A 17410-nucleotide genomic window follows, 5' to 3' on the forward strand; every position below is an offset into this window, starting at 1 on the left:
AGGGGTAGGGGGATGGGATAAAGACAGCACAGCTATAAATAACTAGAAAGCAAAGCCGGAACTTTGTCTCCAGAGACCTCTCAGCAGTCCTCAAGAGCAGTTGTCTTGTTCTCCCATCAGCCGCTTCCCAAGTCTTCAAATAAGCGGTTCCCGGTTTGGTGCTTGGGGGAGCAGCATCAGGATGTAGGGATCAGAACCGTGGGGATCCATGCCAGACCTCCTGAGTCAGAAAGTGAGGGAGTGGGGCAGCAAGCTGTTTTAACAACTGCTTCGGTTGCTTATTCTGGTGCTCGCCCAAGTTTGCAGGGCTCCTGTCTAAGAGGAACGGGAAGGGGACAAGTGTCTAACTCGTGCGCTCTGCCGGGAGCAGGGGCTGACGGCGGACTGGCGCCGGCCTCCTCCTGCAGAGCACCTGCAGTCCGGCGCCCCGGACGCCACACCCTCCGTGCTACCCCAGCACGCCCTCGCCCGGCCCGCTCGCGCCCAGCTGCGCCCTACCTCAGTGTCGGAAGGGACGTGATGCCGACACGGCGACGAAGTGCTCAGGGAGACGGGAGCAGCCGCGGCGCCGGCCGGGAGCCCGCCCAGCACGAGCAGGACGCCTCGCACCCACAGGCAGCCGCCCCAGCGGCCCCGCGGGCCTGCTCCCAGGCCGCCCGCTCCACCAGCCCCAGCGGCCGCCATCTTCGAGCCGGCGTCGTTACCATGGAGTGCGACGCCTCCCCGCCGCCGCTCGCCCTGGCTGCGGACAGGTGGCGGGCCCTTAGCTGCCTCGCCATTGGCCCGCATCACGCCGGGTCCGGCGGAGGACCGGGGCAGCGGCGTCCGCGCGAGCGTCGAGCAGGCCAATGAAGGCCGCTAGGCAGCCCACGTGACCCGAGCTGTGGGAACCCAGGGCTAGCGGGGATTAGTGCGGATCCGAGGGGCGTGGGGGACGGCTCCTCAGAAGCCGCTCGTCCTACTTCATTCACCAGACCACTAACTACCCGGCAGCTGCCAGGACGCTAACGGTCTACTGAACCAGATGCCTTTCAGTCCTTTGCAGCCCCATCGCTTAAGCTGCCTAGACAACCGACTAGGGTTACGGCATTTGTCGGGCAGTATTAATCCAGGAAAAGTTGGGTCGATCCTAACTACGTCATGTTTGAAGCCTTTGCAAAACTTATTTCCATGTCATAAGTCATTCCTTATACCTTTCTCTACTTAGCTAAGATGCCTGATTCTTACGAAGCACTCCACAGGGACTCTATCCAGTGTTATTGCCCACAGCGCCAAACGCTTCAACTCCTGTTACAAGGCTGCGCAACCTTGTAAACGTCTATTCATCTACTATCATTGAAACCTTCAGAACCAACTGCTTTTAAAATGGAAATTAAAAAATTAAGTTTAAAGAATTACCGTTTACGGAACCCACTCTACTTGTCAAAACTGTAAGATCACAAATCCCACCTGACTTCAATCTAGTTGCCAAGATAACCCAAAAATATTAATCTTTTCACACCGGTTAATTCTCAGTAACGGAAAAACTTCCATTACACTACCCCTGACCTCTTGTTTCTGTTCACCCGAGTTAAAAGGCTGGCTCCGTTCACACCGTGTTTTCTCCAAACACATACTTTACTCCTGAGGTTGCTGGTCACATCCTGAGCCTCAAACACAAGTTGCTTTGACTTTTTGATAAAAATTTCCATTGGAATAAGCCCAAGATTGGTACTTCCTACCCTTGAAACCTAGATTTCTCCAATGTGAATTCCCTTAAGGATTTAGTGAGCTAACCTACATTTGTGATTGGATTGAGGACATATCTAATTCATTTCTAAGTTGCTGCTCTTTTGGAGAACACACTTCCAAATAGGACTTGCAGAATGTCAACTTCAGCTGGAACCAGTCAGTCTTTCCCCCAACATGGCTCCTAGGACAATCATCTTACCGTGGGAAGGACTCAAGACACTCTAGTGCTAATAGTCCAGGCCCTTTGCAGTTCAGACTGGTTAATAAAACCGCTCCTAGCAACCACACATGAAGATGTCTTGTACATCCTCGAAAATACAAGTAATTTACAGCTGTGCCTACTCTTAAAAATACGCACTGCACTTTAAAATCAAGGAAAGCCATTTTTCAAAGGCTTTCCCCAACGTATAAAATGTGACAATAGCAGACACAATACTCTCTCCCACTCAACCCATCCCAAATGAATCCCCAGCCAAGCAAGGCGAGAACCGCCGTTCAGATCCTTCAACTCCTTGTATAGCACTTTCCCCATCAATATTAAATATGTATGTTCATCACAGCACCTCACACCCAAGCCATGCCATCCAAGTGCTTCACTAAGTTCCACCCGAGACCTAGTATGAGTCAATGCTTCAGTCTAGATTGAAGTTACTTCCCCAAAGTTTATTCACCCAGCATGCCCAACATTTAAGCATATAAAACTTTGAGACAGGCTCTCACTACACAGTTCTGGCATCAAACGAGTACACCACTTCACCCAGCAAAACTTTTCGTTTTTTATATTTTTCGAGACAGGGTTCCTCTGTGTAGCCTTGGTTGCCCTGAAACTCACTCTTGTAGACCAGGCTGGCCTAGTCAGAGATCCATCTGCCTCTGCCTCCCCTTTAGTCCCTCTGTTGGATTGCCACCACCTGGTGAAAACTTATCTTCTAAACATACGCATTTGCCCAATACTGACCATTATATAGAATTTCCTTTCACTCTGAAAATGCCAGACAACTCCCACTACCTTAAATACAGGGAAAACTTTTAGGACAGTTCTGGTGAAAAAAAAATACAAGAGCACAAATCCACTTTTATTTATTTACTTTTCATTGGTTTAAATCCGGGATGGGTACAGCATCTGCGGAAAAAAACAAAAACATTAAGTGAATATTGTATACATCACTGAATACACAGTAAGGATCAATACCTATTTACTCATCCCCAAAATGAACTTGGTCTACATCCTGATAGTAAGAAGTTTAGTTTGAACAGCACCTGGTATTTAGAAAACATGTGTAGGCACCAACACTCAACATGTTCACCTAGCTGTGCCACATCCATCTTCTTCAATGGCCTTTCACCTCATTTTGAGATAGGCTGCTCTCAAAGAGAACCCACAGTTCACTGACACAGGAAGACTCTGGGTCTTCCTGCCAGACCCAGTGCTGGCATTTCAGACGTACTGCTGCTGTGTCTGACTATTCTGAGGCTTATGGGGAAAGAACTTAGGACGTCATTCTTAGCTTTTACTAACTAAGCCATCTCCCCAGTCACAAGGACCAGTGCCCATACTTAAGCACAAGGTGTTAATCAGGCTTCTGAACTGAGCTATCATCCCCAGCCCCCAAAACAGCATTCAAAGCAGTAATAAAATCCTCAAGGGATGGTGAAATGGTTCAGTAGGCACAGGCACTTGACACCAAGCCTGGCCATGTGAGCTCCATGTTTTTGAACTGCCAAGTTGAAGAGCTGACTCCCCACCCCCCAATTATCCTTTGACCTTCACATACAGCATACCCACACACTTAAACATAAATGTAAAATAATAGCCCCAAAATGTAAGAATTATTGTAAGGTATGCTGGCACTCAGTCTAACATTGCCACCATTTTAGTGTACTACAATGGACCCTAACTAAAAGGAACAATTGACAAAAATCTTTTTTTTTTTTTTTTCTGCGTAACAGCCCTAGCTGTCCTAGAACTAGCTCTGTAGACCAGGCTGGCCTCGAACTCAGAGATCCTTCTGCCTCTGCCTCCTGAGTGCTGGGATTAAAGGCGTGCACGACCAAGGCCCAGCTTTCTTTTTTGTTTTGGAGACAGGGTTTCTCTGTGTAACAGGCCTGGTTGTCCTGAACTTACTCAGAGATCGGTCTGCCTCTCTCTGCCTCTGGGATTAAAGGTGTGCACTATCACACCTCGCTAAATAAATCTCATCTTAAATCTACAACCAGAGCCCATGCCCTGAGACCTAGAATGAGCATGCTTTCCACACATTTTGCCAAAACTAACATGACAGACATGGTAAATCATATAGCATCCTCCCACTGCCCCCCCCAACATGTATGACACAAGAGGAGCCTGATAGCAATGGCCTGAAACCCCATGAACTTGGGAGGCTGAGGCAGGAAGACTTTTAAGTTTAAGGCCTGCCTAGGCTAGGGTGCAGTTCAAGACCAGCCTGCTCAGTTAGACCTTGTCTCAAAATTAAATAAAAAAGATTAACCTTGTCTATATAACAAGTGCCAGGCCAATCAGAACTACAGTGAGACCTGTCTCCAAGACACAACCTTAAAACCGTCCAAAACATCCCCCTGCCAGCTAGCTTTAGCAAAATCGGAGACTCATAATTCATCCGAACGCCCGCTTTCACTTTGCTTTACTCTACCAACAACCAGATGCTCAGTAACTTTTCACTTAAGTGACATTCACACAAGTTTTACACTCACAAAAATCTTTAGTGGTAGGTATAAGGTTCACCCCTCAAACTGACTCTGAGGCATCAAAAGGCAAAAAAAAAAAAAAAAGAAAAAAAAGAAAACCCAAACATTTGTTTTGTTATCTGTACTCACCACACGGATTCTGTGTCCAATGGCTTTTGCAGGAAGGTTGCTTCGGAATTTGGCCCGGACCATGCCACTGTTTCCATGGGCCCGGGTTACTTTCCCCCAGATCACTCTGGTTTTGTTTGGTTTGCCTCCAGGTGTCACTGTTTTGCTAGTTATGGGAGACAAGAAGCACAAGAGCTCAGCGCCAATACAATCTGACACAAGCTCACTAATTCCCTAGGAGCCTCGAGCTTTCAAGATTTCCACACACAATTCCTTAAGAAACTAAAAACACCAAACAATTTTACTAAGATCATAACCACTAAAGACTGCGTGTGCTAAATACTTGAAAAGCTTGGAAAGACACGGGGACAAAGCCTACTTGGGATAAAAGAAACAAGTGGAGCCTTAGATGCACAGGTTATCAGAGGACTGGAGTCCTGAGTCTCAAAGGCAGCCCCCCTCTGCCTCCCAAGTGCTGGGATTAAAGGCACACACCACTGAGGCCTTCTGTTCACTTCCAAGTAGGAAAAGAGGGACAAGAGAACCCGTGCAGTATCCATTTTAAAACACACAAAATACCCCGAGGGATGAGTATGAATCGAAATACATGTAAAAGTATTCAGAGGAAAACGAAAGGTATTAACAGCTGTAGTCTTTAACCACGTTAGAGCCGATGCTGCCTAAATCCAATACCACCAGCCAAAAGGTGCCTCTCTCTCCAACTTCCTGTTCTTCATGCCCTGCCTCTCTAAGCAGAATCAACAACAGCAGCAAATTTTCACTACCGCGTCTACTTTTCCAGTAGGAAATCAAGTCATCAAGCACACTTACTTCTTTGCTTTATACACATAAGCGCATCTCTTGCCCAAGTAGAATTCAGTTTCATCTCGGGCATAAACGCCTTCAATTTTAAGGAGAGCCGTGTGCTCTCTCTGGTTCCGGAGACCTCGCTTATAGCCAGCAAAAGTGGCCTTGCACCACAGCCTGGGACACACAAGGAGAGTATTGTCAATAAACGTTGCGTCTTTCCCTTTAACTTTAGCAAACCGCCACGACTTGCTTGAAGTAACCCCGACTCAAGCTCTCTACAGCAACATCTTCTTCCCCTCCCGCATTATTTTAAATCTAAGGTTAAAAAAAAAGGAAAATCCAACTATACTGAGTCGCATACCTTCCAGACATACTGTCCTTTAGAAGTCCTGTTCCCAGCAGGCCTGAAAGCAAACAAGATCTCACATTAGAGCCACGGAGCGCGTTCCCACCTGTCACCTCCTGATCGCGAGCACGCGGGATGAACCCGGGAACATTCCAAGTACTGGGACCTCTTAACTCGGCCACGCATCTACAGGAGCAGAGCCTGACGAAATACTGTGACTTCTGAGAATGAATGACAACTTTCGACTCCGAAACGCGGGCAAACGCTACTTGTGGGGAAGACTCGCTTTAGACCTAACTTCTAGAAACTCCGTACGGAACCCAGAGGCAAAACTCCGCCGAGCGCACAGGGCACCACGCCAAAGCCCGGCTGAGCGAGGCGAGCAGCTCCAGGACCCCGGCTCCCGGTAAACCAGGACGGGAGAAGCGAACCCGCTCACTCCTCGCCGAGGACCAACCGGGACCGGCCAACTCTCCTTCCTCCCCAACACCATCAGCCCCTCATCCCCTCCATCCCGCCCTCCCTCTCTCTGGAAGCCCCAGAAACCGATGGCGGGCAGGGTCTCCGAGATGCAGGGGCGTCTCGGTGAGCGATGCGGATGAACCCACCCCAAAAACCGGACCCCAAAGCGCAGCAGCACGAACGGTACTCACCTCCACAGGCGCCAAGATGGCCGAAAGAGGAAGGCAAGGCCCGCCGCGCGGCCTTGTGGGAGGCTCGCCCCGCCCCTCGCCGCGCTTAGGCCGCTTGCGCTCCGCCTGAAAGCCGGGGTTAGGGAGAGGCTCGACTCGGACAAGCCGCGTTCAGGAACCTTACACTCTTTTGCTGTTCTTTCATCTTTGTAAGCGGCAACACGTATTACTTCAAAAAAAAAAAAAGGCAAAATTGTAGTCGACTAAGAAAAAGGCAAAGGTCCTACCAAATATGGGGGCGGGGAGGCCTGCGCGTTGCCATAGCTACGCCTTAGTTTGGGTCCCACCTCCTGCCGGGCTGCTAGAAAGGTGAGGAAAAGCAATGATTTTTTGTTTTTGGTTTTTTTTTTTTTTTTTTTTTGCTTTTGTTTTTTTCCCTCTTCCCAGAATAAAGACTGGGATCCTATCATAGAGGAAAGAAAAATCTGGAGCACGAAGGCGGGGGAAACGCTCCCTTTTCTTTGCTCTTTTCTTATCTCCCATCTAAACTTTATCTTTCAAGAAACGAACAGGGCGGGCTGGAGAGATGGCTCTGCCCTTAAAGGCTAAGCTTAACCAAAAATATAAGAGACAAACAGGGCATGGTAACCCTTGCCAGTTGATCTCAGCACTCACTCGGGAGGCTCAGGTAGGAGAATCCCGTGACAAATTCGAGGCCAGGCTGAGTTAGATAGCAAGGTCCCATTTTAAACTACAGCAAAGCACAGGTCGTGCGCGTTGCTTGCTTGTAATCCCAGTATTCTGGATGCTCAAGCAGGAGAATATAAATTCAAAAGCCATCGCCAGCTACATCGGGACTGCAAGGCGGCCTGAGCTATGTGAGACCCCTTCTTAAAAGCGGGGAGAGGGAGCGGACAAAGTGAGAGATATTTTCACTCTTCCGTTCTTTGCTTGACTTGTCAGGTGAGGATGAATTTAGTAGACTCGGATTCACATTTCCTAACGACTGTGCATTAATTGGGGGCTGATTATTAATTAATTCAGCAAGTAATTCACTGTATGACTGCCACTATGGAGACCGGTGTAGGCTTGAGGGCACTGCAGTAAACACTTCTCCCTCTTGCAGCCCACATGGAGGAGCAAACTGAGCACACAGGCTCTTGTGTCTGTAATTCCTGCACTTGGAAGGCCGAAGTATTAAGATCGCTTTGTGTTTCAGGCCAGAGGTACATAATCTGTACAATGATATCCTAGGCTACAGAGTAAGACCCTCCATCTCACTCCTGCCCCCCACAAAAAAACCCAAGACAACAAGCAGACAGAAAAAAAAGAGAAAGATGGGAGAGGCACACACCTTTAATCCCAATGTTATGCTTTAGATAAAACGCTACAGTTCCCCTAGGGGGGAGCCACGCTGGCGGGTGAGAGACAGAGACAGATAGGTGTGCCATTACAGAGTGAGGTTGAATATTTATTTAGTAGGTTATAGAAGGGAAAGAGGAGAGGAAGGGAGAAGGAGGATGGAGAGAGAGGCAGAGAAAGAGAAACGCAGGGGTGGGGGGAGGGGAGCCACAGCAGCAGCTACCTCTTCAGGAGAGAGATGGAAAAGGAGCTTGCCTTGGCGGGGCTTGTCTCCTAAAGGGACAGGACAGACCATTACACCTAGGATTTGAGAGGCAGAGGCAGGCAGATCTCTGTGAGTTTGAGGCCAATGTGTTCTACAGATATCCAGTTACAAGATAACAAGAGCTACACAGAAAAACACTGTCTCAAAAACCAATACAAAACCAAATGTTGGGGCCATTTGGAGTCCTGGCCTCCAGGTGCTCCTCCCAGTTAGTGACCTTTTCTTGCCCTTTTGATTTGAGCTTCTGAGAGCTGTGTCAAAGTTGTTTACCAACCCTGCTTCCTGAGTGAGCATGCATTGCCCTGGCCTTAACCAAGGATCAGGTGATAAGGTCTTCACCTGTTGACCCACCTGGCTGGGGTAGGTATAAAAACTCCATGGTGCTGTTCAATAAAGGGCTTTTTCTACCAGCAGCTTGAGAGGTGTATGCGTGTTCAATCCTGACGTTCTTCCCTTGGTTTCAGTTCCAGGCCATGCAGGCGTGGCAACCAAAAGCCTGTTTTATGCATACATGTGTATGTCACTTGTGTGGGTGCTTTCAGTGGTGAGAAGAGCCTTAGACTCCCTGGAGCTGGGTTCACTTGAGGTTCTTTTTAAAGGGATGAGGCTGAAGAGATGGCTCTATAGTCAAGAGCACATATTGCTTTTGGAGAGAGGTCTTGGGTTCGATTCGCAGCATCTACACCATGAGTCTAACAGCTGTTATTTCAGTTCTAGGGAATATTCTGGTCTCCTGTATGTACATTGTGCACATAGGGATGAACCAGCACACAGACAGAAGTTAGAAAAAATAACATTAACAGTAAAGACAATGTCTCATGCATCTTGGGCTGGTCCCAAACTCCCTATATTAAGTCAGGGATGGCCTTGAGCTCCTGATTCTCCCCCCCCCTCCACTTTCCAGTACTGGGATTACAGACTTTTGTCACCATGCCCAGCTCCAAAGGATAATAACTTATTAAACTGATTTTCAGGATTAATACAATTTTTCTGAGGCTGGAGAAATGGCTCAGAGGTTAAGAGCGTTGGCTGCCCTTCAAAAGGACCCAGGTTCAATTCCCAGCAACCACATGGCAGCTCACAACTGTATCTGGTTCCAGGGGCATCTGACACCCTCATACAGACATAGATGCAGGCAAAATACCAGTGCACAGAAAAATTAATTGTTCTTTAAAAATAAATTCAGCTTTTTCTAATGTAATCTCAATTTTTCTAAGGCACAATAAATTCTGACAACAGGGTAGATTCATTTAATTCAATATAGGGAGAGAATTATAGAAAAAGTAAACAATAACAAAAATCTATTCTATAGTGATTTTTAATTAAAAATCAGAATACAAAGACATGCTAAAATCGTCCTTAAATTACCTGAGGAAGAGGCAAAAGACTGCATGGCACATACCTTCTGTTTCGGTGGACCAGTAATAAGCCCGCACTCTGTGCATCTGCTCAGAGACACACCACACCTCTTGTAATTCTGTGATCATTTTTCTCCTAGTAAAAAAAAACCATGGGAATAAAGAGAACGGGATTCAGCATTCGCTTGAACCAATAGCATTTCTTTCCCATTTCAGGTCACCGCATTCTTGTGAAATTATAAATCTATCCGAGAGGGCAGCAGAACTAACTCAGGAAGAATGGAGGGGTATGTTCAAAATTCCAGTTTGTTTGTACATATAGTATTACATTATATGTAACAATTGATTTCTATAGATTATCTGTTGCTATGTAGCAAACTGCTGTTGTGGAATATTACTTTAACAAGGCAAAGATGTGTTACATTTGTTTATCCTGCGGAATATTACTTTAACTATGCAGAGGTGTGTTACTTTTGTTTATGCTGCATTTGTTTAAGGATGTAAAGATGTGTTGCATTTGTTTCCCCTTGCCTGCCTAAGGCCCCTGATTGGTCTAATTAAGAGCTCAACAGTCAATAGCTAGGCAGAGAAAGGATAAGTGGGGTTGGCAGGGAGAGAGAATAAATAGGAGAAATCTAGGCTCAAGAGAGAAGAGAAGAGGAATGAAGAGAATAGGGGAGAAAGAGAGGCCAGAAGCCAGGCAGCTGACAGACAGGAGAAACAGTGAAAGATATAACAGAAGGAAGAAAGGCAAAAAGCCCAGAGGCAAAACATAGATGAAGAAAAATAGGCTAATTTAAGTTAAAATAGCTAGCCAGAAATGAGCCGAAGCTAGGCCGAGCATTTATAACTAGTAATAAGTTTCTGTGTCATGATTTGGGAGCTGGTTGGTGGCCAAAAGGAAAAGCCTGGTACAAACTGCCCCCAAATTTAATATCCTAAAATATAAAGGTGTGCCAGTTCAGAGTTCCCGCGGGTCAGGTGTTCGGGAACAGCTTAACAAAAGGCTCTGGTCTGGGGTCTAGGCTACTTAGTCCTCTCATTGCTGGACAAATGCTGGACAAAAAGCAGTTTAAGGGAAGGAATCTAAGCTTTGTTTTGGCTCACACTTTGCGGAGAGAGCCTGTAATGGAGGGGAAGGCATGGCTGGGCTGTAATGGAGTAAAAGGGACTGGTCCCATGGCATCTACAGTCAGGAGGCGGGGGGGGGGGGTGGGGGGGGGACTGCTGAGACTCAGCTCCAGTTCTCCTTTTTATTCAGTCCTTTAAAAAAAGCCATTTTTATTTTATGTGCATTGGTGTTTTGCCATGGGCATTAGGTCCCCTGGAACTGGAATTACAGATTACAGACATGTGGGTGCTGGGAATTGAACCGGGGTTCTCTGGAAGAGCAGTCAGTGCTCTTAGCCACTGAGCCATCTCTTTAGCCCCCATTTAGTCCATGTAAGGTGAGTCTTCCCATTTCAAGTAACCCTGTCCTAGAAAATCCTCCACAGCCATGTGTGGAGGTTTCTCTGGTGAGTCTAGAATCCAGTCAAGTTGACAATATTAACTAGAAGGTTAAAGTTGGCCAAGGGCAGCTTAAGTGTCCCCATACAGACACCTGGCTTCCCTGGGAGTGAGCCTTGGTGTGAGAGGGAAGCTGCCTGCCATGCTCTGGAAATCACACTCTTCGCTCGCCAGCCCCTCAGTTTCATCCGCTCAGTGTAGGGAAAAGCACACGCACAGGCCTAAAGACCAGAAAGAACTGTCTGAACCACCTCGGAGGCTGGCTACCAAGTCCTGTCTTTGAGTAATCGTGAGGCACTTTTGATTAGCATCTAAATACATTACTTTCAAATAAAGTCAATTGTGGTTCAAATTCAAATTGCATTAGCATAGCCAAACAGCATAGGCTGTGTGGATTTAGCAGCCAGTCCATTGCCTTCGGTCGGTCCAACTAGAGGGTCTTTGGCAGAACCCCCTGCCAACGCCTGCCTTTGTTTTTCAAGAGGTTGTGTTACAGGACAGTGAACCTCACAGGCATCAATCTACTTGCTACCCGCGTTTTGGAGGTAATATTTCCTCATTGGCCACTGACTTCATCTTGCTTTTCTCCTGGCCTCAGGGACCAGTTGGAAGCCCTGGACTTCCCTTCAGAAGCTTTGCACACTGAGGTGACCATGGTGGTGACAGGAGAGCCGCCTGGTGCCATGGAGGAAGAGCTAGATAATGAGAAAGAGGAGGAAAGCTCCTCGGAAGTCAGAGATTTGCTGTCCCTTCTGGACGTGCTGAGGGTGTCTGCGATTCTGGAGGACATCGTCGACCAGCTGTCCATCCTGGGCTACATCATTCCCGTCCAGTACGAAAGAAAGCAGAGTGTCAACCAGGTCAGCACCCTGGCCCCCGGGCCACCTTGTCTCCCTTCTTTTTGACCTCTCCGTTGTTTGTACTGCTTGTGGCATTAAACTTAGCTTGAGAAGCAGCACCTTTACATCATATAACAGGCCGGATTCCAGTTGTTTGAGGTCTATGTCAAAATGGAAAACGTGGCGGGTAGCTCAGATATGCTTCTGTAAAGCTTCTGTCCAAGAGCCCAAAGTAAGTCCATGCAAACACAGCACAGACAGCCTTCAGTGTACACAGACTTTGGATCTCTGAATTTAACCAACCTCTGATTAGAAAAAAAAAAAATGTTTGGAAAAAGTTTGGTCTTTCCCCTTTGTCACCATTGCTAAAGAATTCAGTATAACAACTGCTGTACCTTATATTCGCCACTAGAGGGCATCTAGAGTCTATTTAAAGCAGAGAGCATTTGCATAGATGGTACTCTATCATTGAACCAGCTTTATTTAAGGGGCTTGAGAATCCAGAGGTGCCCCAGAACCTATCCTGTGGCTGTTGTTGGGCCACTGTGCGCATACTGAGATCAGATGTCCCTGTTGCCTTGGTTGCTAAAAGTCAACTGTATACTAGGGGGAGGAAATACATCTGGATCATATCAACAATGCTTTTAATAAAAAATAACTCTCTTGTTGCTGAATATGTTGCAGCCTGATTTTTTGCAAATATCTGGGCACATTACCATGTCAGTTGTAAACAGAGACTGCTCGTTTGTTTCCCAACCGCCCAGCCCAGAGTAATTACACAGAAACTATTAATTACAACACTGTTTAGCCAATGGCTCAAGCGTAGCTAGCTTTTATATCTTAAATTAACCCATTTCTATTAATTTATGTATCACCACAAGGCTCTTACTTACCAGGTAAGGTTCTGGGTGACTTTCTCCTTTGGCAGCTACATGGCATCTCCTTGACTCCACCTACTCTCTCTAATTATCTCCGTTTGGATTCCCCACCTGGCTTTACTCTGCTAAGCCACTGGCCAAAAGGCTTTATTGATCTACCAGTAAAAGCAACAGATATACAGAAGGACACCCCACATCTGTTGGTAGTTTTATTTTCAATGGTGACTAGGACTTCCGGGCCCCATTGAGCGCCTGTCTGTAATCCTAGCACTGACAATGCAGAGACAAGAAGATTGCAGGGAGTTTGAGGGCAGCCTGCTCTACAGGTGAGTTCCAGGCCAGGCTGCTGAGAGGTACAGTGAGTAAAGGCACCTGGCATGATTCCGACCTGAGTGTGAGCCCTGGGACCCACGGTTGGAAGGAAGAGCTGATTTCTATGAATTGTCCTCTGGCTTTCCCTCCCACTCCGGTCATATGTCTGCCCTACTCTAAACAGAAAGTAAATGTAACAAGACAGGGTTTCTCCGTGTTAACAGTTCTAGCCGTCCTGGAACTAGCTCTTGAAGACCAGGCTGGCCTCAAACTCACAGAGATCCGCCTACCTTTGCCTCCTGAGTTCTGGGATTAAAGACATGTGCCACCGCTGTCCGGCTCATAAATGTAATTTTAAAAATATTTAAAAATATATTTTTGCCAGGTAGTGATGGTACATGCCTTTAATCTAGCACTTGGGAGGCAAAAACAGGCAGGTCTGAATTTGAGGCCATCCTAATCTATGGAGTGAGTTCCAGGACAGCCAAGGCTACACAGAGAAAACCTGACTCAGAAACACACACACACACACACACACACACACACACACACACACACACACACACACTTTCTTTAAAGAAAGCTCTAGGCTTGCCAGGACTACATAGTGAGATTTCCATATCATAAAAGAAACAACAACAGAAACCAAACTTGGCAGGGAATAAAGTCTTTTAAATTGTCAGTGACATAGGTTATAGATAAAAAATGAAAACAATTCATAAATAAACTAAGTTTTTAAAATTTGCCAAGTAGCCAGGAGTGTGGTGCATGCCTTTAGTCTCAGAACTAAGAAGGTAGAGGCAGGCAGATATCTGTGAGTTCGAGTCCAGCTTGGTCTATAAAGTGAGTGCCAGGGCAGCCAGGGCTGTTACACAGAGAAACCTTGTCTGGAAAAAACAAGCAAACAAAAATTGCTGGGTGGTGGTGGTTCATGCCTTTGATCCCAGCTCTTGGAAGGCAGAGTTAGGAGGACGAATCTCTGCGTTCAAGAACAGACTGGTCTACAGAGCAAGTTCCATGACAACAATGGCTACACACACAAAAAACCTGTCTTAAAAAAATTAAAAATAAATAATTAAAAAATATATACTTTATACAGAGTATATTATTTCTGATCTTACGACTAGTAAAATCCACTATGTTGGAAAGAGAGCAAATTGCTTCCCACCCAGAGAAGTTCATACTAAGAGAAGAAAACTAAATTTCTCTCTAATTACCCTTTACAGTTTTTATTCCTTAAAGATTATTATTTTTAATTGTGTGTGGAGTACCATGTGGCTTGCATGCTTGGGAGTAAATTCAGTTCAAGGAGATAGGTGCAAAAAATACTTTGGCTTTTCCTATAAAACCCTCAAGATCTAAACTAAATCTGACATTACTTTCACTTAATATATTGATATTTTATTTATGTTGTATAAATAAAGCTTGCCTCAAGACCAGCAAGTAAAACTAAGTCACTAAAGGCCAGGCAGTGATGTCACCCAGCTTTAATCCCAGGATTTGGAGAGAGAGGATGATCTCTTGATCTCTGTGAGTTCAAGGCCACCCTGGGCCACACAACTTCAATGTAGAAAGAGATCCAGGCGGTGGTGACTAACACCATTAGTCCCAGCTAGAGAGGAATATAAACCAGAAGACAGGACCTCACTCTCTTTCAGCTCAGGATGTCTTAGAGGTAAGAGCTCTCTGGTGGCTGGCTGCCTTGCTTTTCTGCTCTTCAGGTTGAACCTCAGTATCTGTCTCTGGGTTTTTATTAGTTGTGCTACACTTCATAGTACAATTCCTCTTTTATTTTGTAGAGTTTTAATGGTTTTGTTGTTTTCTCACTGTGTCGTCCAGGCTAGCATCGGACTTGAATTCTCTCTTGACTTCATTCAGCCTTCCTAGTACCCCCGAGCACAAGGGCATGCCCCCGCGCTGTCTGTGTGTTTCAGATCCACGTGCTTATGAGCATTGTCTGATGTATCCTGTAGCAATGCCTAAAGATAACCATATTTCTATCTAACCTGATTCCGGAGAGAATTTGAGATGACAGACAATTAGGAAGTAGGAATTAGCTGAGTCTGATATGCCCATGGACAAAGCCTCATGTCCCATCCCCAGTACAGAAAGAAAAAGTGAAAAAGAAAGGAGGAAGAAATAAAAGAATTTGAAGTGAAACGGTGCCTCTAAGACCCTGCCTTTCCTCTCATAGAACCATGATCTCGTTTTGGTATTTTATAATTATGGTAAACTCACAAACCAATGTGAGGTTTTGTTTATTTGGTTTTTTTTCTCATTATTTTTGGATTTTTGCTTTGTAGTTTTGAGCATGGTCTCCCTTAGCCCAAGCTGGCCTGAAACTTAACATCCTACCAGGTGTGGCCTGAACTCCTGACCTCCATCCTCCACCTCCGAGGGGCCTGGGTTGAAGCCGGGAGCATCATACTACAACTCTTTTACCTTCTGTGATGCTGGGGTTGGACATGTTCTCCCATGGGCCTACACCCTCAGCCCCAAGCGTTACCTTTGATCTTTGTCTTACAGTTTACCAGGGGGTAAGTTAGGGGCTGATAGAATGTGTGAAGGCAGGAAGACAAGAAACAGCAGGATGTGTGTCTGATGGGACTGAGGAAAGGGCCTGTTGTCTTGGAGTATGAAATGTGAGCCGAGAAAATGGTTGAAAACAGATAGCAGTCCTCAGTGTTGTCTCACGTTAAAACAATCATTCTTTAAAGTTTTTTTTAGGATTTATTTAATTTTTTATGTGTATGAATGTTTTGTGTGCATGTATGTCATATTGTGTGCATCATGTTCACCCAGAAAGGTTCAAAGAGGGTGTGTGGATCCTCTGGAGCTGGAGTTAAAGATGGTTGGGAGCCACCACGTCGGTGCCGCAAGAACAAGTACTCTTGCCGGGTGATGGTGGCACAAGCCTTTAATCCCAGAACTCGGGAGGCAGAGGCAGGCGGATCTCTGGGAGTTCGAGACCAGCCTGGTCTACAGAGCTAGTTCTAGGACAGGCTCCAAAGCCACAGAGAAACCCTGTCTCGAAAAACAAAAAAAAAAAAAAAAAAAAAAAAAAAAAGAACAAGTACTCTTAACTGCTGAGCCATCTCTGCAGTTCTGAAAACAGTATCTTTAACATCATTCATTTTCAGAGAACCAGCAATGAAATAATATCCATGGCCTCAAGTATAAGGAAAACATCTCCTTTGGCAACTAAAGAAAAATCCATGGTACAAGAAACCAAACACCGAGGCCAGGATTCTATCTTTAAAAAACCTACACGGCAGACCATGATGACTCTGGAGATACTGAAGAAAATTCAGAACGACAGGTAAGAAGAGAGAACAGATTTGGGAAGGGGGCGCCTGCTTCTGTGGTTTGTATTGTGTTCAGTGACCACTGATAATAGGTTTAGCTGACAGTCCCCTAGAAGTACACTTTAAGACATGGTGAGCCTGTTCTACAAAGTGAGGTCCAGGACAGCCATGGCTATGCAGAGATACGCTGTCTCAAAAAAGAAAAAACTGGCTGAATGGTACTATACCCCTTTAAGCCCAGCACTCCAGAGGCAGAGGCAGGTGGATCTCTGAGTTTAAGGCCAGCCTAGTCTACAAAGTGAGTTCCAAGATAGCCAGGGCTGTTACACGGGGGAAACCCTGCCTTGAAAAACCAGAACAAAAAAACTAGCAACCAAACAAAAAATCCACACACAAAAAAAAAAAAACCCATGGTGCAGTATTATCCTGAACAAGTTAATACGCCTTTGTTTCTTCCTTTCTTCCTATCTCCCCTTTCTCTCTTCCCCCTTTTCTTTTTTTTTCTTTTCCCTCCTCCCTCCCTTTCCTTCCTCGCTTCCCATTCTTTCTTTCTCAGAGTCTCTAGTCCCAAGTGGTTTGAGCTCAGTCTCCTGAGTGCTGGGCTGCAAGTCTGCACCAGCACATGCTATTTTAGTTTATGACTTTAAATAGTGTCTTTTTCCTTTTCCTAGTTTGTGATACTAAAAACTTGTTTCCTTCTCTTTTTTTTATTATTATTTTTCAAGACAGGGTCTCACTATGTAGCTCTGACTGTCCTGGAGCTGTCCTTGAACTCAAGAGATTGTCTGTCTTTGCCTTCCTAATGCTGGGATTAAAGCCATGTGCCACTATGCCAAGTTAGCTTTTGGTTTTCTAAAAAAAAGAAAGAAAGAAAGAAAGAAAGAAAGAAAGAAAGAAAGAAAGAAAGAAAGAAAGAAAGAAAGAAAGAAAACTAATAATTAAACATTTTCAAAATTATGGGTTACTTCTTAAATGCAGAAGTATACAATGAAATGATAATTCTGTGTGGGACCACCAAATGTTTGTTTGCTTTTCTTCTTTCTTTCTCTCTTTCCTTTTTTTAAAAACAAAATCTTGTGTAGCCCAGGCTGGCCTCAACCTTACCACATAGCTGAGGTGACCTTGAACTGCACACTGTCTTGCTTATACCTTCCAAGTGCCAGGATTACAGTGTGCACTGGAACTCAGCGTGCTTGTTTTAACAGAAGGATTTATTAGCATAGATTAATTTTACATAAGGGTTCCCTTA

The 17410-nt window shown here is 45.6% G+C and overlaps 3 protein-coding genes across 7 annotated transcripts in view; 1 reads left to right on the plus strand and 2 right to left on the minus strand.

The window, feature by feature from the left end:
• The window catches only part of Lmln (leishmanolysin like peptidase), a 59825-nt gene extending 59031 nt beyond the window's left edge, over nt 1-794 (minus strand). For both annotated transcript variants that reach the window (XM_075965932.1, XM_075965941.1), the window contains exon 1: nt 499-794. In XM_075965932.1, coding sequence (XP_075822047.1) covers nt 499-789 — 291 coding nt within the window. In that variant the 5' untranslated portion in view covers nt 790-794. The remainder of the gene's footprint in view (nt 1-498) is intronic.
• Nucleotides 795-2786: 1992 nt separating this feature from the next.
• On the minus strand, nt 2787-6415 carry Rpl35a (ribosomal protein L35a). Of its 2 annotated transcripts, none has more exons than XM_075965985.1 (5): nt 6355-6415; nt 5717-5759; nt 5377-5529; nt 4567-4711; nt 2787-2854 (listed from the first exon to the last, which is right to left on the minus strand). In XM_075965985.1, the coding sequence occupies exons 2-5, from the start codon at nt 5725-5727 to the stop codon at nt 2831-2833; spliced, it is 333 nt and encodes a 110-aa protein (XP_075822100.1). In that variant the 5' UTR covers nt 5728-5759; nt 6355-6415; the 3' UTR covers nt 2787-2830. The 2 variants fall into 2 exon arrangements, with proteins under 2 accessions (XP_075822100.1, XP_075822109.1); XM_075965994.1 differs by having other exon boundaries at nt 6310-6358.
• Nucleotides 6416-6666: 251 nt separating this feature from the next.
• Drc9 (dynein regulatory complex subunit 9) overlaps nt 6667-17410 on the plus strand; it is a 29728-nt gene continuing 18984 nt past the window's right edge. For 2 of the 3 annotated variants that reach the window (XM_075965962.1, XM_075965970.1), the window contains exons 1-3: nt 9533-9605; nt 11426-11687; nt 15997-16175. In XM_075965962.1, the coding sequence (XP_075822077.1) occupies nt 9598-9605; nt 11426-11687; nt 15997-16175 (449 nt within the window). In that variant the 5' untranslated portion in view covers nt 9533-9597. Of the gene's footprint in view, nt 6703-9532; nt 9606-11425; nt 11688-15996; nt 16176-17410 lie in introns of those variants that run through there. The other variant, XM_075965954.1, reaches the window with a different exon arrangement.

This window comes from Microtus pennsylvanicus, chromosome 1 (genome assembly GCF_037038515.1).
Source record: "Microtus pennsylvanicus isolate mMicPen1 chromosome 1, mMicPen1.hap1, whole genome shotgun sequence".
Classification (NCBI taxonomy): Eukaryota; Metazoa; Chordata; class Mammalia; order Rodentia; family Cricetidae; genus Microtus; species Microtus pennsylvanicus.

What these genes read in the sequence shown, in the direction of transcription:
- Rpl35a (XM_075965985.1), bottom strand. An exon ending in TATGTGTATAAAGCAAAGAA is followed by an intron (nt 4,712 to 5,376) that starts GTAAGTGTGCTT and finishes TCCCATAACTAG; the next exon opens with CAAAACAGTGACACCTGGAG. An exon ending in TTGGACACAGAATCCGTGTG is followed by an intron (nt 2,855 to 4,566) that starts GTGAGTACAGAT and finishes TTTTTTCCGCAG; the next exon opens with ATGCTGTACCCATCCCGGAT.